The sequence below is a fragment of the Trachypithecus francoisi genome, unplaced genomic scaffold, assembly GCF_009764315.1.
Source record: "Trachypithecus francoisi isolate TF-2019V2 unplaced genomic scaffold, Tfra_2.0 Lachesis_group12, whole genome shotgun sequence".
In the NCBI taxonomy this organism is placed as follows: domain Eukaryota; kingdom Metazoa; phylum Chordata; class Mammalia; order Primates; family Cercopithecidae; genus Trachypithecus; species Trachypithecus francoisi.
In genome coordinates, this window is record NW_022681457.1 from 86,777,718 (window position 1) to 86,802,899 (window position 25,182).

Genomic DNA, 25,182 nt, shown 5'->3' on the forward strand with positions numbered 1-25,182 from the left:
TTTTTTTGAGACGGAGTCTCGCTCTGTTGCCCAGGCTGGAATGCTGGAGTGCAGTGGTGCCATCTTTGCACACTGCAAGCTCCGCCTCCCGAGTTCACGCTCTTCTCCTGCCTCAGCCTCCCGAGTAGCTGGGACTACAGGCGCCTGCTAATTTTTTGTATTTTTTTTTTGAGACAGAGTCTTGCTCTGTCGCCTAGGCTGGAGTGCAGTGGCCAGATCTCAGCTCACTGCAAGCTCTGCCTCCCGGGTTTACGCCATTTTCCTGCCTCAGCCTCCCGAGTAGCTGGGACTACAGGTGCCGGCCACCATGCCCGGCTAGTTTTTTGTATTTTTTAGTAGAGACAGGGTTTCACCGGGTTAGCCAGGATGGTCTTAATCTTCTGACCTCGTGATCCATCTGTCTCGGCCTCCCAAAGTGCTGGGATTACAGGCTTGAGCCACTGTGCCTGGCCAATTTTTTGTATTTTTAGTAGAGACGGGGTTTCACTGTGTTAGCCAGGATGGCCTCGATCTCCTGACCTCATGATCTGCCCACCTTGGCCTCCCAGAGTGCTGGGATTACAGGCGTGAGCCACCGTGGCTGGCCTTCTTATTTTATTTTTAAATTTTTATTTGCATGTCATCCTTGCTCAGGGACTATGCTAATCTTCTCTGTATCATTTCAATTTTAGTATATGTGCTGCCGAAGCAAGCACACTCTAGAGTATTTCTCAAGCATCATGCGTCCTTGGGAAAGTATAAGGTTTATTTATTTATATATTTATTTTTGAGATGGAGTCTCACTCTGTCTCCCAGGCTGGAGTGCAGTGGCACGATCTTTGCCTCATTGCAACCCCCACCTCCTAGTTCAATCAATTCTCCTACCTCAACCTCCTGAGTAGCTGAGACTACAGGTGCGTGCCACCATGCCCGGCTAAATTTTGTATTTTGAGTAGAGAGTGGGGTTTCACCATGTTAGCCAGGCTGGTCTTGAACTCCTGACCTCGTGATCTGCCCGCCTCGGCCTCCCAAAGTGCTGGGATTACAGGCATGAGCCACCATGCCCGGCCATTTATTTTTTCAGTATTTAATTTTATCAACATGTTGAGAGTCCCTGGCTGCTATAGTATGGCAGCCAGAAATAAGAAGAAAGTGAGGCTGGGTGTAGTAGTTCATGCCTGTTATCCCAGCATTTTAGATGGCTGAGGCAGGGGATCACTTGAGCCCAGGGGTTCAAGACTAGCCTGGGCAACATAGTAAGAACCTGTTTCTGAAAAAAATTAAAAAATTAGCTGGGTGTGATGCTGCATGCCTGTAATCCCAGCTACTCAAGAAGCTGAGGCAGGAAGATAAGAGAAAGGGAAGGGAAGGGGAAAGACAAGGACAGGAGAAAAGAAAAAAGAAAGGAAAGGAGAGGGAAAAGTTTATTTTGAGCAGGGAATATGACAAAACAGCAGTTGACAGCTATATTGTAGTCTGAGTTCTGCTTAAGATTTCTTTTTTTTTTCTTTTCTTTTTTTTAAGATTTGTTTTAATTTGGGTCTGTCTACATCCAACATTATGAAGAAAACAACCAAAGAATGAGCATCTCAAACCCAGTTTTTGGAAGTATGTTTTAGGATTTTATATATCTGTTCTTTCCAGAGCATGTATAATTGAGAGTTGGACTACATTTGTTTGCCTCCACTTGGTCTTTTTTCCCTCTTAATCCAACTTTACAAAGCTATAGTTGCAGCTGCTGAGAGCATCTTGTGCTAATTTTTGTTTCTTCTCTTTATCTCATTTATCTCTAAAACTTCCTATTTGTCTAAAGTCAAAGACTTAGAATTTTAGACTTTATAATAACAGTCAAAGCTTTGCTACTTCTTTTATGAAGAGGAAGAAGCCACCGGGGCCATGATATCTGCCAAGGAGTAAACAGAGTTACGCCTCTTGTCCTGCCTGCTGAGGTGGAACTGTCTGGAGCTTTTTGGTGTTCTGGAAGCTGACAGGATGGTTTTTCTTCTCCAGGGAGCCTAGCAGGAAGTGTCTTGCAGCCGAGCTCTTCCATTCTGGTGAACCTGCATCATCCTAGTTTGTGAGGTCACAGCTTATGTGTCAGTTTGTCTGCTTTTAGTTTGTGGATGCATTAATTTTGGTGTGCGTGTACTGCTGTGCATATTCTCTAATGACATGGTTGTTGGCTTCAGATACAGCAGTATTAGACTTAATGAGATGTGCAGTATCATCAGGGAGGCTTCAGTTAGCTTTTTCCCAAAGTAGCAGGAGGAATAAAACACCTTCTATACTTCACTCAGCAGTGCAGAAAGAGCCAACCAATGATATACCGGTGGTTAAATCCAGGCTCCACTATAAAGTTTGAACTTTGTTTCAGAGGAACTCTGCTCTAGAAACAAAGGCTGAGAGTGTGTTTTGTGGACTGCAGTATACACAGAGGCAGAGGTGGCATCGTGGCATCATCTGAGTTGGGGTCTCTGGGTAATTGGCATGACTCTCAATTCTTGATCTTTTTTTCCTCTTCCCAGGAATGGGGTAAATTACTATCTTTTGGATCTTATTAGACTGTCTTTCCAACCTACAATAATAAAATAGTTAAGGAGAACACAAGGCTGTTTAAAATGAACTTGGACTAAGATAATTGAGCAAGCGTCACATTAGAATATTAAATGGGATGGCAAGAGAAAAAAATTTCCCAAACAGTTGAGCCATTTTCCCACCCACCTCCCAAGAGGCTGAGCCTCAGGGGCCTTCTGTCAGAAGCACCCTGGGTAGGTCAGGTTAAAGCTCCTCCTAAACCTTGTTACCTTTGTGCTCTGCCCTCACAGTGTGATCTTGTGGCTGGGGGACCTCAACTACAGGATAGAAGAGCTGGATGTGGAAAAAGTGAAAAAGCTCATCGAAGAGAAGGACTTTCAAACCCTGTATGCATATGATCAGGTACAAATGGCCACCTGTGCCCTCTTCCAGCGGCTGTCCTCCACCGTGAGGGCACAGAAAAGCCTGGCTTGCAGACTCGCAGCCTCTTCTTCCTTGGCTTGGGAGGTTTCCCTGAGTTCCTGATGTTGTCCAGTCATTTCTTCATTTCATCTGCATTTCCCTCTTCCATAATTGTCTCCCACTGGCTCTCTCCTGAAGCACCTTGTCTCCTTTGGGAGCAAGAGTGTGTTGTCTCTCTCATCTTCTCATTCATTTATTGAAGAGGTCTGAAGTTAGGGCTAAAAGAGTACCAAGCTTCTATAAAGAAAGGACTTGGTATATTTAAGATGATGTAATAATTGTTTTTAGAATGAACCTCCTTCTCCTCTGTGCTGCTTCTCACCAGACTTCTCCAGTGTGAGTGACAGCTCTTCCTAAGTGGCTTTCCTCACTTCCTATAGGAATCAGTTCTGTAACCTGCTGTTCTCCATCATTGCTTGACGTAGCATTTCCTTCTCAGAGCACTCGCTGTTTCACAGTACAAGAGAATTTCTTTCTCTGTGACTTTTTTCTGGCTACTTCTCTCAGTAGATTTCAGACCTGTTCAGGTGGTCATGTTGTTCAGAATGTTAAAGTCCTTTTTTGTTGTCGTTGTTCTATATCCTCCCTTTTAGTAACCTTGGTATTGTCATTAGTCTAAGTCTTTCTATTATTTATTTATTTATTTTTGAGACAGAGTCTTGCTCTGGCACCCAGGCTGTAGTGTAGTGTCGTGACCTCAGCTTGTTGCAACCTCTGCCTGTTGGGTTCAAGGAATTCTCCTGCCTCAGCCTCCCAAGTAGTTGGGACTACAGGTGCGCGCCAGTATGCCTGGCTAACTTTTTATATTTTTAGTAGAGATGGGGTTTCACCATGCTGGCCAGGCTGGTCTCAAACTCCTGACCTCGTGATCCACCCACCTCAGCCTCCCAAAGTGCTGGGATTACAGGCGTGAGCCACCGCGCCTAGCCTCTATTATCTTACTTTCCCTAGTGCAGATTAATTAAAGAAAAAGAATCTCAACTTAGTTATGTCTTTGTCTGTTTATCTTCTCTGTGTTCTGGTCTGAGGCATTCTGATTTCCCTTGTAGTTTGATACCTATCTCTACTTGCCTTCTTTCTGGTCTTTCCTGAAGTAATAGTACCCATTTTGTGTGTTATCTGCCTACTACATGGTTTTAAGGTCTATACGTAAGTATCATCTTACATTCATACCTACATTTTTACTATTTTCTGTTGCTTTTTAAATAGTTTTTTTCAGGAATTTGGCAAGTAGTATTTACTAAATAGCTGATCATGTGCAATGGTAGAGCTGACAGTTCTTCACCAGTCCATGCAGTGCCAAGTGTGGTGCTCCAGGGAAGAGGGAAGAGCACCTGTGGTTTCTCCTAAAATTAATAGGAAGGATGCTAGCCGTTTTCCTAATGTGTCAGGCACTGTTTAAGTTGACAGTGAATCTTTCTAAAGACCCTATGAGGTAGCTTCTATTATAAATCCAAAATTTACAAATGGAGAAACCAAGGCACAGAGCTTCCCCCAGTTCACATAACTAATTTGACAATGCAGTTCTATCTTTGTGTATATTTGCAGCAACTGTGCTACACAGATGAAGTGTTTGATACCTGGAAAAGAAAAACTGTTAGTTTGTTAAGTGGTACCTAATCATCTTAAAGATATCTCAGTAAGATGATACTCAGGCCCTTTGGGTGTAGCTATGCTCTTATGAAAGAGCCTTAGCCAGACACAATGGCTTGCACGTGCAATTCCAAAACTTTGGGAGGCCAAGGTGGGAGGATCACTTGAGGCCAAGAGTTTGAGACCAGGCTAGGCAACATAGTGAGACCCTGTCTCTAAAAAATCTTTAAATATAGCTGTGTGGTGGTGCACAACTGCAGTCCCAGCTACTTGGGAGGCTAAGGCAGGAGGATTGCCTGAACTCAGGAGATGGAGGCTGTAGTGAGCTATGGTCACACCATGGCACTCCAACCTGGGTGACACAGTGAGACTCTAAAAAATAAAAAAGATTAGGCCGGGCACAGCGGCTCATGCCTGTAATCCCAGCACTTTGGGAGGCCGAGGTGGGCGGATCACGTCAGGAGTTTGAGACCAGTCTGGCCAACATGGTGAAACCCTGTCTCTACTAAAAATACAAAAGTTAGCTGGGCATGGTGGCGTATGCCTGTAATCCCAGCTACTCAGGAGCCTGAGGCAGGAGAATCACTTTAACCTGGGAGGTGGAGGTTGCGGTGAGCCGAGATCGCACCATTGCACTCCAGCCTGGGTCACAGAGCGAGACTCCGTCTCAAAAAAATAAAAAAATAAAAAAAAAAAAATAAATAAAAAACATTAAAAACTTAAAAAATAAAAAATAAAAACCATATACAGGCAAAGGAGTGTTCAGCTTGTTTACTTCCTAAGAGTTAGCTAATTTAAGATCTTATAGAAGGCTGGGCGCGGTGGCTCAAGCCTGTAATCCCAGCACTTTGGGAGGCCGAGACGGGCAGACCACAAGGTCAGGAGATCAAGACCATCTTGGCTAACACGGTGAAACCCTGTCTCTACTAAAAAAATACAAAAAAAAAAAAAAACTAGCCAGGTGAGGTGGCAGGTGCCTGTAGTCCCAGCTACTCAGGAGGCTGAGGCAGGAGAACGGCGTGAACCTGGGAGGGGGTTTGCAGTGAGCCGAGATCTGGCCACTGCACTCCAGTCTGGGCGACAGAGCAAGACTCCGTCTCAAAAAAAAAAAAAAAAGAGATCTTACAGAATAACTTTCTTTTGGTGCTTTTTCCTTTGGGTTAGAGTTTGAATTCCAGATTGATTTCCTTTTCTCCACTAATTCAGAGTTTGACCTTTTTATTCTGAGATTTGTTTTTTCTCCCATCCATGTGTATAGCTGAAAATTCAGGTGGCTGCAAAGACTGTCTTTGAAGGCTTCACAGAGGGTGAGCTCACATTCCAGCCTACTTACAAGTATGATACGGGCTCTGACGACTGGGATACCAGGTAGGTCAGAGGTTGCTTCAAAGGGTTGAGCAAACGGAAACCCAGAAATTCTGGGAAGCACTTGCCCTTTTGGACCTAAGGAAGAATGAATGCTTCCTGTGACTTTTTCCCCATGTTTTGCACTCTGGTCAAACATTTTCTCTCAGTATCTGCTCATGAAGCAGCCTTCTTTCCCATGTATTAACTTTGTGACTGCCTTAGCCTTTTGTTTCCTAATAATTTTTAATACTGATTTACTTTTCAGCTATGCCTAGGATGAGATGACTCCAACTAACTTAGCTGGTACTTGGACATTACACAGTAGTTAATATTTTTGTTTGTTTGTTTTGAGATGGAGTCTCACTCTGTCACCCAGGCTAGGGTACAATAGCTGGATCTTGGCCCACTGCAACCCCTGCCTCCCGAGTTCAAGCCATTCTCCTGCCTCATCCTCCCAAGTAGCTGGGATTACAGGCATGTGCCACCAGGCCCAGCTAATTTTTGTATTTTTGTAGAGACGGGGTTTCGCCATGTTGGCCAAGCTGGTCTTGAACTCCTGACCTCAAGTGGTCTGCCTGCCTCAGCCTTTCAAAGTCAGCAGTTAATATTTTTTATTAGTGCTTACTATGTGCCATGTACTATTTGATGTACTTATTTTCTCATTTAATCCTCAAGAACCTGTTGAAGTAGGTATGATTTATTAACCTCATTTTATGAGATTGGAAACTGAAGCATAAAAAAATTAAAGAGGCCCCCAAGCAGACGAGGGATACAGGTAGGATTTGAACCCAGGCAGTGGGAAATCGAGCCTGTTCTCTTAACTAGCTTAAAAAGCATCTTTTTTTTTTTTTGAGACGGAATCTTGCTCTGTCACCAGGCTGGAGTGCAGTGGCACAATCTCGGCTCACTGCGACCTCCGCCTCCTGGGTTCAAGCGATTCTCCTGCCTTAGCCTCCTGAGTAGCTGGGACTACAGGCCCCTGCCACCACACCCAGCTAATTTTTGTATTTTTAGTAGAGACAGGGTTTCACCATGTTGGCCAGGATGGTCTCAATCTCTTGACCTCATGACCTCCTGACCTCGTGATCCCCCTGCCTTGGCCTCCCAACATGCTGAGATTACAGGCGAGAGCCACCGCGTCTGGCCGTAACCAGGATCTTTTAAAGACTATAGGCTGGGTGCGGTGGCTCACACCTGTAATCCCAGCACTTTGGGAGCCCGAGGTAGGCAGATTGCCTGAGCTCAGGAGTTCGAGACTAGCCTGGGCAACATGGTAAAACCCCACCTCTACTAAAATACAAAAAGTTAGCCAGTCGTGGCGGTGCACACCTGAAGTCCCAGCTACTCGGGAGGCTGAGGTAGGAGAATTGCTTGAACCTGGGAGGCAGAGGTTGCAGTGAGCCGAGGACACGCCACTGCACTCCAGCCTGGGCGACAGAGCAAGACTCCATCTCTATAAAAAAAAAATTAAAAATAAATAAATAAAAAATAAAGACAGTAGAGTGCTTACTGTCAGATTGATATTTTAATTCTCTCCTGATTCTCATAGGAGGATAAAGATCAGAGAATCAGTCTGAACTCTGTTTTGGCTTTGAGCTTTCATAGTTATTTTGGATGATACTCACAGGATACATGTTATCCCTTGGTGGGCCTGAATTGCTCTTGCTGCCTCAGATGACTTAGCCACGTGGTCATCAAGGCACTGATTCATCACTCCCCGCCTAAGCCAGGGCACTTGCCAGGCAGCGGGCACTGCTGTTTCTGTGAGTACTTCCAGTGTGGACTTTGCATTTCAGTGAGAAGTGCCGTGCTCCCGCCTGGTGTGACCGGATCCTCTGGAAAGGGAAGAACATCACTCAGCTGAGTTACCAGAGCCACATGGCCCTGAAGACCAGTGACCACAAGCCTGTCAGCTCAGTGTTTGACATCGGGGTAGGTGGCAGCTGGTATCTGTTGTAATCATTCTGGAGGGAATTGGCTTTCACAACTAAGACCATGTCTTGTCTTTCTGGTTTCTTCCTCTCCTTTTGAATGGGAGGAAGCCCTTTTTAGGACAATTTAAAACAGTTATTAACAACTTGGTTAATAATTGTTTTAGTATGCCTCTGTAGTTTTCCTCATACATGGAAGTTCCCTTTTGCATTTTTGAACTGTCTTTTTGCAGACCCTTCTCTACATGTTTATAAATGGGTGTGTCAGTATTCTGTATACATCATTGAGGATATTTTTCCTTTTTTGTAAAAGAGATCAAATACGTTTTGCTCTGAGGACATCTTTTTTTCCCCAACTGAAAATGTCTTAGGAGATCTTTCCATGACAGTGAAGGTAGAGCTTCCTTCTCATTATTTTTAAAGGTTTCAAAGTATTCCATAGTATGGATGAGCCATAATGTATGTATTGATGGTCATAAAGTTATTTCCAAATTTTGCTATTTATACACAGTGCTGTTGTGACAACCCTTCACATGTGTCTTTGTGGATCAGTGTATTTCTATAGAATGAAATTATTAGAGATGAAATTAGTGGTTTAGATAAAAAAAGTATTTTAAATTTATTAGATCTTGCTAAATTATCCTCACAACAGTTTTACCACTTTATACTTCTACCAGCCATGTATGAGTTTATTTTCCCATACCCTTGCCAATATTGGGGTTTATCAGTCTTCAAAAATTTTGCCAACCCAATAAGCAGGTATTTTATTATGTTAGATTACATTTCCCTGATTACCTATGAGGTTGACATCTTTTTCTTCCTTTCCTTTTTATTTATTTATTTTTTATTTTTTTTGAGATGGAGTCTTGCGCTGTCACCCAGGCTGGAGTGCAGTGGTGTGATTTCGGCTCACTGCAACCTCCTCCTCCTGAGTTCAAGCGATTCTCCTGCCTCAGCCTTCCAAGTAGCTGGGATTACAGGCACATTGCATCACGTCTGGCTATTTTTTTGTGTTTTTAGTAGAGATGGTGTTCGATTTCCTGACCTCGTGATCCACCTGACTCAGCCTCCCAAAGTGCTGTGATTATAGGCATGAGCCACAATGCCTGGCCCGTTTGTTTTTTGTTTTTGAGACAGAGTCTTGCTCTGTCGCCCAGGCTGGAGTGCAGTGGCACAATCTTGGCTCACTGCAAGCTCCGCCTCCCAGGTTCACGCCATTCTTCTGCCTCAGCCTCCTGAGTAGCTGGGACTACAGGCGCCCGCCACCTCGCCCGGCTAATGTTTTGTATTTTAGTAGATATGAGGTTTCACCGTGTTAGCCAGGATGATCTCTATCTCCTGACCTCGTGACCCACCAGCCTCAGCCTCCCAAAGTGCTGGCATTACAGGCGTGAGCCACCACGCCCGGCCTTTTTTTTTTTTTTTTTAAGAGACAGCATCTTGCTATCTTGCCCAGACTGGTCTCAAGTGACTCATGGGCTCAGGTGATCCTTCTGCCTTGGCCCCCCAAGTGCTGGGATTACAGGCATGAGCCACCACACCGGCCTTCTCACTTATTTATTATCTATTTACAGTGGTACTTTATTATCATTACAATGACTCACACCTGTAATAGCAGCACTTTGGGAGGCTGAAGTGGGTGGATTGCTTGAGCTCAGGAGTTTAAGACCAGCCTGGGCAACATGGCAAAACCCCTCATCTCTACAAAAAAATAAAAAAAATTAGCTGGGCATGATGGCTTGTGTCTGGTCCCAGCTACTTGGGGGGCTGAGGTAGGAGGATTACTTGAACCCAGAAGGCAGAGGTTGCAGTGAGCCAAGATCACTCTACTGCATTCCAGCTTGGGTGACAGCAAGACCTTGTTGCAAAAACAAACAAACAAAGCTTAAGAAACACTGCTTTAAATCAAAGCCCTAGAAAAGGTTCTCACTGCTGGCTTGTTGGTGACAGCAAGCAAAAGAGAGCTGGGTACTGGGCAAGCATTTTTCTGCCCTGGGCCTAAGACCTGGCAGAACTAGCTGCTAACCATGCTTTCACTTCCACGTCTTTTTTCTGGTAATCAGGAAGCAGATGCCTGTACCACAAGCTTTGCCTCTGGTAGATCCTTCTAAGTCAGTTGTTAATGGAGTTCATTAATTAATTAAATCTATAGCCTTTGTTTTCTGTGTTGCTATCAACTGCTATTTCCCAGTGCTGTGAACGCCCTCTATACTGAGAAAGAGGAAATGGGCAGAAGCCAAGGTACTCAGTCTCTGATGTTTTCCTTTCAGGTGAGGGTCGTAAATGACAAGCTTTACCGGAAAACTCTGGAGGAAATTGTTCGCTCCCTGGATAAGATGGAAAATGCCAACATTCCTTCTGTGTCCCTGTCCAAGCGAGAGGTAGGAAGGACGTGTTAAGAATATTAGCACTGGGCTCTGGCCGGGTATGGTGGCTCACACCTGTAATCCCAGCACTTTGGGAGGCTGAGGCGGGCGGATCACGAGGTCAGGAGATCGAGACCATCCTGGCTAATCCTGGCTAACATGGTAAAACCCCGTCTCTACTAAAAAATACCAAAAATTAGCCAGGTGTGGCGGCTGTAATCCCAACTACTCGGGAGGCTGAGGCAGGAGAATGACATGAACCCGGGAGGTGGAGCTTGCAGTGAGCCGAGATTGTGCCACTGTACTCCAGCCTGGGCAACAGAGTGAGACTCCGTCTCAAAAAAAAAAAAAAAAAAAAAAAAAATTAGTGTTGTGCTGTTCTATTTCTAAGGCTTAAATCTCATCTGTTGGAGCTCAGAGTTCTGGGAGGCACCTATAGCACTATTGGACTGTGGTCTTTCTTCATAGACTGCTTCTAGATAAAGTGAGGCTGATGTTGTTAGCTGAGAAGAGAGAGGTTGTTGGCTTAGGTCATCATGTCCTGCTCTTCTAAACCAGAATACGGTTCAAAATGTGTTTTGGTTTTAGAATAACTATTGTGTATTCTTGCAATGGAGTTTTCTTCTTACTGATGCTTTGCTTTGAGATTAAATTGAGTTTAGATACCCATGAGTTGATGGGAGGGAAGACAGTATAGAAAAGGAATAGGTAATATAGGAAGTTGAATAAGGTCTGAAGGTTTTTCGTGGAAGAGCCACATGGAAGATCAATTAAACTTGACATTCTACATAGTCAAACTGGGGTTTAAGGTGAAGGCGTTTTTTTGTTTGGTTTGTTTGTTTTAAGCAGAGTCTCACTCTGTCACCCAGGCTGGAGTGGAATGGCGTGATCTCAGCTCACTGCAACCTCCACCTCCTAGGTTCAAGCAATTCTCCTGCCTCCGCCTCCCATTAGCTGGGATTACAGGCTGTGTCACCATGCCTAGCTAATTTTTGTATTTTTAGTAGAGATGAGGTTTTGCCATGTTGGCCAGGCTGGTCTTGAACTCCTGAGCTCAAGTGATCCGCCCATCTTGGCCTCCCAAAGTGCTGGGATTATGGGCCTGAGCCACTGTGGCAGCCGCAGATGGCATTTTTAATGCCCTAGATGTCCAGCTACTTGGAAGGATGGGCTTGATCTTCATGTGTAGAAGTGGAATTTGTGAAGGGTATTTTGTAAATGGTTTTTGCGTATAGAAGATGTAAACTTTGACTTTCTTCAGGAAATAGACGTACAAAAACAAATGGAATTTTTGGATTTTGGGTTACACACAGATAACTAGTCTTTAGTGGGAACTGTGGCCTCCCAGGTAACTACTTAAAGCAGAAACATTTAAAAGAGATAGTCCTTCATTTTCTTTCCATGGTAAGGATTGCCCAGTTGGGGTGGCTGGGCAGGTTGCCGAGGAAAGGGCACTGGTTTTTACTGGCCTCGGGCTTCTTCCCAGTTCTGTTTTCAGAATGTGAAGTACATGCAATTGAAAGTAGAATCCTTTACAATTCATAATGGACAAGTACCCTGTCATTTTGAATTCATCAACAAGCCTGATGAAGAGTCTTACTGTAAGCAGTGGCTGAATGCCAACCCCAGCAGAGGCTTCCTCCTGCCTGGTAAGCCCTCTGTTCCTAGCTTCCTGGTATCTGGTTTGGGGAATGCCTTACTCTATAATTGCTCATTTTCCTAAAATGAGCTTTTTGCTTGAGTGTTTTATTCTCTGCTTGAGGCTTTTTAAAAAGCCCGATAGATGAACCCATTCATAAATAAAATAGAAAACAGTGAGGAGCATGAGTTCACTTTCAGAAGCATTCTCAGTCATTTATATGTTCCATAATTTCACAGAAAGAGAAAACATAAGATTGCTGTAGAGCAGGTGCTGCTGTTAAAGGAACCATTTTACTATCTTGCTGTAATCAACTCCCAATTATCTGCTCTTGATAATGGGGAAGTAATCCAGAAATTATATCTGGCTCTGGAATGTACCATCCACATTTTTCCTGACTTGTCCTTCGCACCCTGCATGGTACTATGAGATGGAACAAAGAAGGGTGTTTTGGGACAATTCATAGGCTGATAATTGCATTACACTTCTACTGAATCAGGCGTCTTCATCTTACCTGGCTCAGGGAAGGCTCTTTGATCCATGCCTTCTTATTCTGTTAGTATTTCTAGCTTGAGCTGTGCTCCTTAGTACTTGAATTTTATGGCATTTGTCTATTCAAATGTTTTTGTTTGTTGTTTTCATATTCCCAGTTGGACTATAAACTCTTTGTTCTTATGTCTCCTGCATGCCAAGCACATTTAGATGCTTGTTGGTTGGCTGATACCTTTTCTTTCCTTTTCCTAACCCTTTATGCCTTACCCGCTTCCCTCCTGTTTTCTTTCCCCTTTCCTCTTGGCCTCCCCTCAGCCAACATTATTTTTAAAATTTCTCTGCAGATTCTGAAATTGAGATTGAACTGGAGCTCTTTGTAAATAAGACAACAGCTACAAAGCTCAACTCGGGTGAAGACAAAATTGAGGACATTCTGGTTTTGCACTTGGACAGGGGAAAGGATTACTTTTTATCTGTGTCTGGGAATTACCTGCCCAGCTGTTTTGGGTCTCCCATTCATACACTGTGTTACATGAGAGAGCCAATCTTGGACCTACCACTTGAAACTATTAGTGAGCTGGTGAGTAATATGCCACAAAGAAACATCTAGAACTTTGTAGCCACCAAGCCAGTCAAACAAGATATTCCTATGCCTACCTTCCTAGGGACTTAGACATTCTTCAGCCTCCTAGAGCTTGCTTAGTGTATCAGCTGTATATTGCTGTGCTACAAAGCATCCTGAAATTTTAGTAGTTTTTAACACCGAGTTATTGCTTCTCATGATTCTGTGGGTTTCCAATGTGGGTCTTCTGCTGGTCTCACCTAGCCCCATTTGTGTAGTTATAATCAGATGGTAGCTGTGATGGCCGGAGGGCTCCAGATGGCCTCTCTCACATGTCTTGGTGTTAGCTTTTCTCTGGGTTTCACTCACCACATGGGCTTATCATTCAGAAGGCTAGCTCAGGCTTCTGTAGGCAGTGGCAAGAACATGAGAGAAGAACTGTAAGGCCTTTTGTAGCATAGGCTCCAAAATGCATACAAGGCCACTTCTGCCATGTTTTATTGGTAGAGCAAGTTGTGAAGCCAGACTAGAGATTCTACGAATAGAGAAAGACTCCACTTTTTTTTTTTTTTTGAGACGGAGTTTCACTCTTGTTGCCCAGGCTGGAGTGCAATGACGTGATCTTGGCTCATCATAACCTCTGCCTCCCCAGTTCAAGAGATTCTCCTGCCTCAGCCTCTCGAGTAGCTGGGACTACAGGCATGTCCCACCATGCCTGGCTAATTTTTTGTGTGTTTTTAGTAGAGATGGGGTTTCTCCATGTTGGTCACACTGCTCTTGAACTCCCGACCTCAGGTGATCCACCCACCTCAGCCTCCCAAAGTGCTGGGATTACAGGCATGAGCCACCACGCCTGGCTTTTTTTTTTTTTTTTTTTTTTTTTTTTTTGAGATGTAGTCTCGCTCTGTTGTCCAGGTTGGAATGCAGTGGCACATCTTGGCTCACTGCAACCACTGTCTCCTGGGCTCAATCAATTCTCCCATCTCAGCCTCCTGAGTAGCTGAGATTACAGGCACCCACCATCATGCCCAGCTAATTTTTGTATTTTAGTAGAGACGGGATTTCACCATGTTGACCAGGCGGGTCTTGAACTCCTGACCTCAGGTGATCCGCCCGCCTCAGCCTCCCAAAGTGCTAGGATTACAGGCGTGAGCCACTGCACCCAGCCAATTTTTGTATTTTAGTAGAGACGGGATTTCACCATGTTGGCCAGGCTGGTCTTGAACTCCTGACCTCAAGTAATCTGCTCTCCTCAGCTTTCCAAAGTGTTGGGATTACAGGTGTGAGCCACCACGCCTGGACTGTTTTGTTTTGTTTTGTGAGTCGGAGTCTCTGTCACCCAAGCTGGAGTGCAGTGGCATGATCGTGGCTTACTGCAACCTCTGCCTCCCGGGTTCAAACGATTCTCCTGCCTCAGCCTCCCAAGTAGCTGGGATTACAGGTACCCGCCACCATACCGGGCTAATTTTTGTATTTTCTGTAGTGACGGGGTTTCACCATGTTGGCCAGGCTGGTCTCAAACTCCTGACCTCAGGTGATCCACCTGCCCTGGCTTCCCAAAGTGTTGGGATTACAAGCGTGAGCCACTGTGCCCGGCCCTTATTTTTATTTTTATTTTTTTTTCTGAGACAGAGTCTTACTCTGTCACCTAGGCTGGAGTGCAGTGGAGCGATCTTGGCTCCCTGCAACCTCTGCCGCCCGCGTTGCAGTGATTCTCATGCCTCAGCCTCCCCAGTAGCTGGAAGGTTGCTTAGTGCAATCTCTGCCATCTGGGTTGCAAGTGATTCTCGTGCCTCAGCCTCCCAGTACCTGGGACTACAAGTGTGCACCACCATGCCCAGCTAATTTTTTTATATTTTTAGTAGAAAGGAGGTTTCGCCATGTTGGCCAGGCTAGTCTCGAACTCCTGACCTCAGCTGATCCACCCACCTCGGCCTCTCCAAGTGTTGGAATTACAGGCATAAGCCACCATGCCCTGCCTAACTCCACTTCTTGATAGGAAAGAAAAGCTGCAAAATGCTGTGGCCATGTTTTTCATTATTTCACTTATAGTACGTGTCTTTGTTTGTTTGTGCTGCTATAACAGTATACCATAGACTGGGTGGTTTATCAACAACAGAAATTTATTTCTCACAGTTCTGGAGACAGGGAAGTCCAAGATCAAGGCACTGCCAGATTTGGTGTCTGGTGAGGGCCTACCTCCTGGTTCATAGAGGGCCATCTTCTCACTATGCTCTTACATGGCAGAAGAGGTGAGGGAGGTCTCGGAGGTGTATTGTTTAGGGGCACTAATCCCATTCATCAGGGCAGAGCCCTTATGGTCTAACCAGCTCCCAAAGGCCCTACCTCCTAGTACCATCACCTGAGGGATTAGGTTTCAACGTATGTATTTCAGAGGGACATACACATTCAGTCTGTAGCAGTACATTAGAGAAACTCAGCCATGGGTTGGACACAGTGACTCACAACTGTAATCCTAGCACTTTGGGAGGCCAAGGCAGGAGAAATGTTTTACGCCAGGAATTTGAGACCAGCCTGTGCAACATAATAAGACTCCATCTCTACAAAACAATTAAGAAATGAGCTGGATACGGGGGTGTGCACTTGTAGTCCTAGCTACTTGGAAAGCTGAGGTGGGAGGGAGCCTGGGAGTTCAAGACTGCAGTACCTGAGCGATAGCGCAAGACCCTGTCTCTGAAAAAAAAGAAGACAAACTCAGCCATGAACTCCAAAATAATGAAAGTTCCATTGTCAATGATATTATTCTTTTGTTTCTTTTAAATCATCATTGGTAGGTTATCATCCTAAACTAAATTTGCTGCAATCTAAAAAGTTCCTATGGAGACAATTCTAATACAAGGGAACTAATTTGGAGCAGATCTATGGTAATATGTATGCTTTTTTTCCAATGCATTTTTAAATTTAGGGAGTCTTGAACTCCCTCTTCTTCATCATGTAGATGAAAACGGGCCCAATCAAGGAGAGTGATTTGTCACAGGTCATATGGTGAGTTAACAGTGGACCTGGAGGCTGGGCACAGTGGCTCACGCCTGTAATCCCAGAACTTTGGGAGGCCGAGGCAGGTGGATCACGAGGTCAGGAATTCGAGACCAGCCTGGCCAAGATGGTGAAACCCCATCTCTACTAAAAATAAAAAAAATTAGCTGGGCATGGTGGCGGGTGCCTGTATTCCCAGCTGCTTAGGAGGCTGAGGCAGGAGAATCACTTGAACTTGGGAGGCGGAGGTTGCAGTGAGCCAAGATCGCACCACTGCACTGAGCCTGGGTGACAGAGCAAGACTCTGTCTCAAATAAATAAATAAGTAAGTAAATAAATAAAAACAATGGACCTGGAGGCTGGGTACGGTGGCTCACACCTGTAATCTCAGTACTTTGGGAGGCTGAGATGGGTAGATCACTTGAGTCCAGGTGTTCAAGACCAGCCTGGGCAACATAGCAAGACCCCATCTCAAAATTTAAAAAAAAAAATCAATTTAAAAAAAAATCAGACCGGGAGCGGTGGCTCACGCCTGTAATCCTAACACTTTGGGAGGCTGAGGCAGGTGGATTGCTTGAGCTCAGGAGTTCAAGACCAGCCTGAGCAACATAGTAAAACCCCGTCTCTACTAAAATACAAAAAATTTGCCAAGGCGGAATGGCACACACCTGTAATCCCAGCTACTAGAGAGCCGAGACAGGGGAATCGCTTGAACCTGGGAGGCGGAGGTTGCAGTGAGCTGAGATCGTGCCATTGCACTCTAGCCTGGGCGACAGAGTGAGACTCCGTCTCAAAAAAATAAAAATAAAAAATAAAAATCAAAACAGTGGTCCCGGGCCTTGAACTCAGATTTTTGGACTCCCAAGCCTGTGCTGTTTCCTCACCAGACCACATCTTCTCTCTGGTTCTATAGTGAAATGCTATAGGAATGATTTTTTTCCTAAAAAGATGGTGCATATTTCACCTGATTCATTGAAACTGCTTGTCATAACCCTCTCCTGATTCTCAAAAATTACCTTTTGTTCCTTGATCATACCACCTGATTTCATTTCTGTCTGTGGAATATGTGGTTGGGGCAGTGAAATATTTTCCTTTTTCCGTGGGTTTGCCGTCCCCATGCCATGCATTTTCCTGGAGCCAGCCTGGCAGAAGTTCTGTCATGATCTTGATTGTTTTCCAGACTCTGATGCCAATACGGACTGGAGATGATGGCAGCCAGTTGGAGAGCCCCATGGAAATCCCCAAAGAGCTCTGGATGATGGTTGATTACCTGTACCGAAATGCTGTCCAGCAGGTAGATTGTGTTTAAGCATTCAGACCTGATTGAGGCCAGGTTGCCTTGAGAAGGACCATCAGCCCCAAGAACTTTTTGCATAAGGAACCTGTGGAGAACTGTTCTTCACCCAGGGAGGGGAGGAAGGATAGATAGTATGCCATGTTTCACACTCCTGGGAGACCCTGCTATTTTTTTTTTTTTTTTTTTTTGAGACAGAGTCTTATTCTGTTGCCCAGGCTGGAGTGCAATGGTGCAATCTCGGTTCACTGCAACCTCCGCCACCCGGATTCAAGTGATTCTCCCGCCTCAGTCTCCCAAGTAGCTGGGATTACAGGCACCCGCCATCATGCCTGGCTAATTTTTGTATTTTTGTAGAGATGGAGTTTCACCATGTGGGCCAGGCTGGTCTTGCAACTCCTGACCTCAGGTGATCTGCCCGCCTCAGCCTCCCAAAGTGCTGCGATGACAGGCATGAGCCACCGCGACCTGCCAGAGGCCCTGCTATTACGTGCAGTACCTGATTACCCCCAAGGGAAGCAGTGTTGCATAGGAAGACCATCCCAGCACAGCACAGCATGTTCCTTCCCATGGCCTCTGGGGTCCTCCAGCCAGAAAGCTGCCAGGAGGCCTCTCAGGATGTCATCGCTCTCCTTCAGGAACTCTCACCAGCTTCTGGAAATGGGTGGGGCCAACTTGTTGATAAACCAAGCAGAGGCAGGGGACCAGATGCAACTCCTGGGCCACAAATTTGGAGGCCTGATTTCTAGAGTGACTAGGGCAGGCTTCACTAATCAGATTGGTTAGTTTCACTGACCTGTTTATGTAGGTTTCAGGGAGACCTATACAAACTACAAGCCCACTTGACCACTTCAGAGCAACATCCTTTTTTTTTTAAAATATGCATTCTTATGATACTCCATTTTCACTTTCTTCCCCCCTCACATTTATTGAGAGTTGCAGTGTACCAATCACTATTCTAATTGTTTTTTACAGCATTGCCTCTAGTTTTCACAGTAGTTCTCAGATGAGGAAACAGATGCCTGGAAAGGTGAATAACTTGGTTAACGTCCCCAAGCTGATAAATGGGCAGAGGTGGAATTTGAATACAGTGAATCTGGCTAGAGAAGCCATATTCTTCAGTGCTGTACTATTCTACCTTCTCTGTAGCCCTCCTTTCAAATGGAACTTTTGAGCAATACATATAATATTGTTATTATTAATACAGTTATATGGTATTAAGTCATTTTGTAAAACAAATGAACATAAAGTATCCTGAGACTAATGGAAATAGCTTTGTTGCCATAATCTGTTTTTACTGAGATGGAGTCTTGCTCTGTCACCAAGCTGGGGTGCAGTTCACCATCTTGGCTCACTGCAACCTCCACCTCCCGTGTTGTAGCAATTCTCCTGCCTCAGCTTCTCGAGTAGCTGGGATTACAGGCATGTACCACCAAGCCCAGCTAATTTTTGTATTTTTATTAGAGACAGGGTTTCACCATGTTGGCCAGGATGGTCTCAATCCCGTGATCTGCCCGCCTCTGCCTCCCAAAGTGCTGGGATTACAGGCGTGAGCCAACACGCCTGACCACTGCCATAATCTTATTTGCCCAAAGCATTGAGGTGCCTTGTTAGTGTTCTCTTATGCTCTTATGCACTGTATATTTTCTTCATTTTCTTTCCCCCTGGGTAATCCCTCTATACTACTGCAGGAAACATAGTTGCTTTTATGTTTTCTCCAATGTTGGATCTTCTTGTGTGTTGTGCGCCCTACCCATAGTTTTATAGTGGATGCCTGAAGACCTATTGTAGAAACTTGCCTGGCAAGGCCTGCAAGATGAATTAGCCACATCAGCCTAAATCAGATCATCTGTCAGGGTGATTCAGAGGCCTCACCACACTGCTCCTTTTTGCATTCTGCTAGTGATATTGCCAGGTCAGGAAATCATTGATGATTTTCTGAGAAAATAATTGTTTTGTTACTGTTTTCCCTTTTGCAGGAAGATCTGTTTCAGCAACCAGGCCTGAGGTCAGAATTTGAACATGTCAGGGACTGCTTGGATACTGGAATGATTGATAACCTCTGTATCCTTCAGACATTCAACTGTGTGTGTGTGTGAGAGAGAGACAGTGAGAGAGAATATGAGTGAGAGAGAGAGAGAATATGAGTGAGAGAGGTGAGAAAAAGGAAAGTATTTTATGGCTCAAAATCTGATATTGTATCCTCAGCTACCATGTTTTATTTAAAGTTTGCATAGAGAAGGCTTTACACTTTTATTTTATTTTATTTTTTTGAGATAGGGTCCATCTCTATCACCCAGGCTGGAGTGCAGTAGTGTGATCTTGGATCACTGCAGCCTTTACCTCCTGGGCTCAAGCGATCCTCTCACCTCAGCCTCCCGAGTAGCTTGGACCACAGGTACATACTACCATACCTGGCTAATTTTTGAACTTTTTGTAGAGGCAGGGTTTCACCATGTAGCCCAGGCTAAGAATTTACAACTTTAAGCAACCAATAGAGCAGGAACTCAGGAGGGCCTGGCTCACCTGACAAACAATGTGGCCCCTTCGAGAAGTTAGGCTGGCATCCTAGCCCTGAGCAGAGAGCCTGACAGGGTAGTCAGCACTTCTGGCACATGCTTGCTCCTGGGCCTTTTCCTAACCATGGGCAGCAGCATCATCGGTTCCTTAACAACGGGCCAAAAGCTGCCAGCAATCATTCTGTAGCCGAAGCCCTGCTGCTTTTCCTGGAGAGCCTTCCAGAGCCTGTCATCTGTTACAGCGCCTACCATAACTGCTTGGAGTGTTCCGGCAACTACACAGCAAGCAAACAGGTGAGAGGAAGCATTGAGCAACATGTCGTTAGCCCCAGACCCCATGGGGCTGAGGGAACAGAGTGGACACAGTTCCTCAAGTGCAGCATCTCAGAAACTGAACACCTTATCTTTCCTTCTCAAACCTGTTCTTTCTCTTATGTCTTTGTTTCTTTTTTTTTTTTTTTTTTTTTTGAGACGGAGTCTTGCTCTGCCGCCCAGGCTGGAGTGCAGTGGCCGGCTCTCAGCTCACTGCAAGCTCCGCCTCCCGGGTTCACGCCATTCTCCTGTCTCAGCCTCCCGAGTAGCTGGGACTACAGGCGCCCGCCTCGTCGCCCGGCTAGTTTTTTTGTATTTTTTAGTAGAGACGGGGTTTCGCCGTATTAGCCAGGATGATCTCGATCTCCTGACCTCGTGATCCGCCCGTCTCGGCCTCCCAAAGTGCTGGGATTACAGGCTTGAGCCACCGCGCCCGGCCTGTCTTTGTTTCTTTTAATGGCATCAACCTTAATTCCAGTGAGTCAACCTCAAAACCTGAGTCATTTCTGACTCCACCCTCTCCTTGCCTCCCACATGCCCAGTCTCGTTACTCTATCCCCCGTCCTCTCTCTTCCATTCTCATTGCCAGTCTCGTTGCTCTATCCCCTGTCCTCTCTCTTCCATTCTCATTGTACCTAGCTTGGCTCAGTGCCCTGCATTCACGGTTTCCTGTTGATTTGTTTTGCACACTGCCATCAGATTGTGTATTCTAAAGCTATTGTCATGTGACTGTTGGTCAAAAACCATACTTGGCTCTCTATTGCCAATTACTGATCTTAAATATCGAAGACTTTCTATGATCTAGCTTGGTGGTTCACACATACAACAGGCCTTGGCAGAATAATCTAGAAAACTTGCCAATAATAGAGATTCTAAAGCCATACCCCAAATCCACTGAATCACAATAACTTTTTTTTTATTTTGAGATGGAGTCTTGCTGTATTACCTAGGCTGGAGTGAATTGCACAATCTCGGCTCACTATAACCTCTGCCTCCCAGGTTCAAGTGATTCTCCCGCCCCAGCCTCCTGAGTAGCTGGGATTACAGGCGTGCACCACCGCGCCTGGCTAATTTTTGTATTTTTAGTAGAGATGGGGTTTCACCATGTTGGCCGGGCTAGTCTCGAACTCCTGACCTCAGGTGATCCACCTGCTTCGGCCTCCCAAAGTGCTGGGATTATAGGCATGAGCCACTGAGCCCGGCCCATAATCACTTTTGGAATCTATTTTGTTCAAGCTTCCAAACTGATTCTGATATGCAGATAGCTGGAGTACTCATTGATCAGGGCCTGATTAACCCTTCTAGTTATGCTCCTGCCAAAATTGACTCCTCATAAAGTGTTCTCTCTACTTATCTCACTATTTCCCTTCTCCAGCCCTTTTTTATACTTTCTTTGCTCTCTAAATAACCCCAGTTCTTATCTCTGTAAGTCCAATTTTGTCTTATATTCAAGACCCAACTAAAATGTCTTATTTCCTTCAGTCTTATAGGAACATGTAGTTAAAAGTTTGACTTCTAAATTCATGTTGCATTTGACTCCTACCTCTCTTTTGGTACTTATGCCAAGTAGTAAGCAACCAGTTTTCTGTGCACAGTCTTTCTCGTGCACTTGGATTGTGTACACAGTTCTTGGACTATAGTAGCCACTTGACAAATAATTCAGTGAACAAAAGACAAATGCCAGTTCTTTCTCTTTCAGGTCATTTCTACTCTCCCCACATTCTACAAAAATGTCTTCCACTACTTGATGGCGTTTTTACAAGAACTGCTGAAAAATTCGGCAAAAAATCATTTGGATGAGAATATTCTAGGTAAGCAGCCAAATGTCTATGGAAAGCATTTCTGCAAACTGAGACTTGTAATGAGAAATGAGGTTGAGGAGGGTCCCAGGTCCCTTGCAGTAGAACTAAAATGTCAAGCTCTGGGCAAAGACTTTTTAAAGCAGAAAGTTTTGCATTTGGACACTCCTCCCTACTCCTAACAACACAAGAATAAGTATAGTCATAGGCTGGGTGTGGTGGCTCCCACCTGTAATCCTAGCACTTTGTGAGGCTGAGGTGGATGGATCACCTGAGGTCAGGAGTTTGAGACCAGCCTGGCCAACATGGTGAAACCCCACCTGTACTAAAAATATAAAAATTAGCTGGGTGTGGTGGTGCATGCCTGTAATCCCAGCTAAACTGGAGGCTGAGTTGGGAGAATTGCTTGAAACCGGGAGGCGGAGGCTGCAGTGACCCGAGATGCCACTGCACTCCAGCCTGGGTGACAGAGTGAGACTCCATTCCCTCCGCCCCCCAAAAAAACTATAGTCATGTACCATATATCATCTTGGTCAACGAAGGACCACATATACGATGGAGGGCCAATAAGATTACAATACTGTGGTTTTGTGTGTGTGTTTGTGTATGCGTGTGTGTGTGTGTGTGCTTAAGAAAGTCTCACTCTGTCACCCAGGCTGGAGTGCAGTGGTGTGATCTCAGCTCACTGCAACCTCCGCCTCCTGGGTTCAAGTGATTCTTCTGCCTTGGCCCCCTAAGTAGCTGGGATTATAGGCGCTTGCCACTATGCCCAGCTTTTAAATTAAATTAAATTAATTAATTAATTTTTTAGAGACGGAGTCTTGCTCTGTCGCCAGGCTGGAGTGCAGTGGCATGACCTCAGCTCACTGCAACTTCCACCTCCCGGGTTCAAGCAATTCTCCTGCCTCAGCCTTACAAGTAGCTGGGACTACAGGCGCGCACTACCACACCCAGCCAATTTTTGTATTTTTAGTAGAGACAGGGTTTCACCGTGTCGACCAGGATGGTCTCAATCTCTTGACCTCATGATTCTGCCCGCCTCGGCCTCCCAAAGTGCTGGGATTAGAGGGCTGAGCCTCCGCGCCCAGCTTTTTTTTTTTTTTTTTTTTAAGGGCAGTGACCAGCCCAACATGCCCACCCTCCCCGCTGCGGGATGGGAGAGGGCTGGGAGCCAGATGGCCACCCCGGCCCTCACAGCCACCCCTCGGACAGGGGCCACAGGGCCACACCCTCCAATGCCCACACCTTAGCCATCCCTACCATGCTCATGGAACCTTGTCTCAGCCTGGGGATGAGCCCCCACCGGGGACAGGGGGTGGTGGGGAGAGGAGGCAGGAACCAGAGAGGCAGGACACCAAGCAGGGCCGTCTCCCCTATAACCTCCCAACCTCAGCCACCTCTGACACAGCACCATTCCCCTTGGAAAGCCCACTGGCAGGACAGGCTAATTTTTGTATTTTTAGTAGAGATGGCATTGCATCATGTTGGCCTAGCTTGGTGTTGAACTCCTGGCCTCTAGTGATCTGCCTGCTTTGGCTTCCCAAAGTGCTGGGATGACAGGTGTGAGCCACCATGCCTGGCTCATAATACCGTATTTTGATATGCCTTTCCTATGTTTAGATATATTTGGATGCACACATACTTAGCACTGTGTTACAACTGCCTGTAGTATTCAGTATAGTAACATGCTGTACAGAAGCCTAGGAGCAATAGACTATACCATATAGAATTGTGTAAGTACAAGTGTAAGTATAAGTTTGTGAAAGTTTAAGTACATTCTGATGTTTGCGCAATGACGAAATCACTTAATGATACATTTCTCAGAACATATCCCTGTTGTTAAGTGATGTGTGTCTTTAGTACCTTCTTTTGCTGAATCATTTCTTTTCTGTGTTTTTTCTTGCAGCTAGCATATTTGGCAGCTTATTGCTTCGAAACCCAGCTGGTCACCAAAAGCTTGATATGACAGAGAAGAAAAAGGCTCAAGAATTTATTCACCAGTTCCTCTGCAACCCACTCTGAGCCTCTGTATCTCTCCTCCTATTTTACTTGAGGCTGCCAATTACCAGCCCCACCTGTTTCAGCTCAAGAGATGCCTTAAGATAATTATGTGAGGCCAGTTGGTAGCAAGAATGGCAGCTATTTCCTGAGCCTAGTACCCTGACTAAGCCCACCATTGGTTAGCACACTCAGTGCTGTGAGTCGTGAAGACACGGGAGAAAATCCACCATAATAAAACTGACATTCAATTTTCAACTTTAGTTATTTAACACAGATTGATCTTTTTTTTTTTTTTTGAGATGGAGTTTCGCTTTTGTTGCCCAGCCTGGAGTGCACTGGCGTGGTCTTGGCTCACTGAACCTCTGCCTCTCGAGTAGCTAGGATTATAGGCGTCTGCCACCACACCTGGCTAATTTTTTTGTATTTTTAGTAGAGACAGGGTTTCACCATGTTGGCCAGGCTGGTCTCGAATGCCTGGCCTTAGGTGATCCAGGCCTCCCAAAGTGCTGTGATTACAGGTGTGAACCACCATGCCTGGCCTGAAATGTTTTTAAATAACTGTATTTGTTGTACTCACTCCTCCTACCTCCAGGGCATAGTCAGTGCCTTCCCTGTAGCCTGGGCTGAGATCCCCATGAGCAGATATTTGATGGAAAGTCCTGAAAGGCCAATGAGTTGGATGGCAAGAATGCAGGCAGAAGCTGCTGGGTAGAACAGGCCACAGCCACCCCAGATGCTTTCAGTGCTCTGTCTGAGGACGTGTATATGCATATGCAAACTCTAACCCCATTCCTGCCCAGATAATGGCTCGATAACTCTGAAGCTGGTTGCTCAGCCTCTGAGGGCAATACAGGCATTTAAAAAATTAAAATGACCAGGCACAGTGGCTCACACCTGTAATCTCAGCACTTTGGGAGACTAAGGTGGGAGGATCACTTGAGACCAGGAGTTTGGGACCAGCCTGGGCAACACAGGGAGACCCCCTCTCTACAAAAACATTTTTAAAAAATTAGCTGAGTGTGGTGATGCATGCCTGTGGTCTGTTACTTGGGAGGCTGACATGGGTGGCTCACTTGAGCACAGGAGTTTGAGGCTGCAGTGAGCTATGAACACATCACCGTACGCCAGCCCGGGTGAGAGAGGGAGACCCCATCTCTAAAAATGTAAAATTACTGAAAAAATGAGTGTTTGGTGAAACAAGTGGGATTTTCTGGGTCAGCAAGTCTTCCAAACTGTATATGATGCTTCCCGTCTCCGTGTGTAATATATTTTAATGATAAATGTATTTTTAACAGTGGTGGTTGTATATGTTTTTATCTCTTAAGAGATGGCAGTTCGCTGCAGCTGGACTTTG

At 45.3% G+C, this 25,182-nt stretch overlaps 1 protein-coding gene and 1 non-coding gene across 2 annotated transcripts in view; one reads left to right on the forward strand and one right to left on the reverse strand.

Annotated features, from left to right (window-relative positions):
• The window catches only part of INPP5B (inositol polyphosphate-5-phosphatase B), an 84,217-nt gene extending 59,092 nt beyond the window's left edge, over nucleotides 1–25,125 (forward strand). The window contains 11 exon segments of the mRNA XM_033227046.1: nucleotides 2,805–2,916; nucleotides 5,828–5,937; nucleotides 7,713–7,848; nucleotides 10,118–10,228; nucleotides 11,700–11,862; nucleotides 12,689–12,924; nucleotides 17,084–17,197; nucleotides 19,177–19,261; nucleotides 19,883–20,010; nucleotides 21,728–21,839; nucleotides 23,734–25,125. Coding sequence (XP_033082937.1) covers nucleotides 2,805–2,916; nucleotides 5,828–5,937; nucleotides 7,713–7,848; nucleotides 10,118–10,228; nucleotides 11,700–11,862; nucleotides 12,689–12,924; nucleotides 17,084–17,197; nucleotides 19,177–19,261; nucleotides 19,883–20,010; nucleotides 21,728–21,839; nucleotides 23,734–23,849 — 1,423 coding nt within the window. The 3' untranslated portion in view covers nucleotides 23,850–25,125.
• On the reverse strand, nucleotides 592–695 carry LOC117093978. Its single transcript, XR_004441322.1, has one exon. It is a non-coding gene; the product is annotated as a U6 spliceosomal RNA (small nuclear RNA).
• Nucleotides 25,126–25,182: the final 57 nt, after the last annotated feature.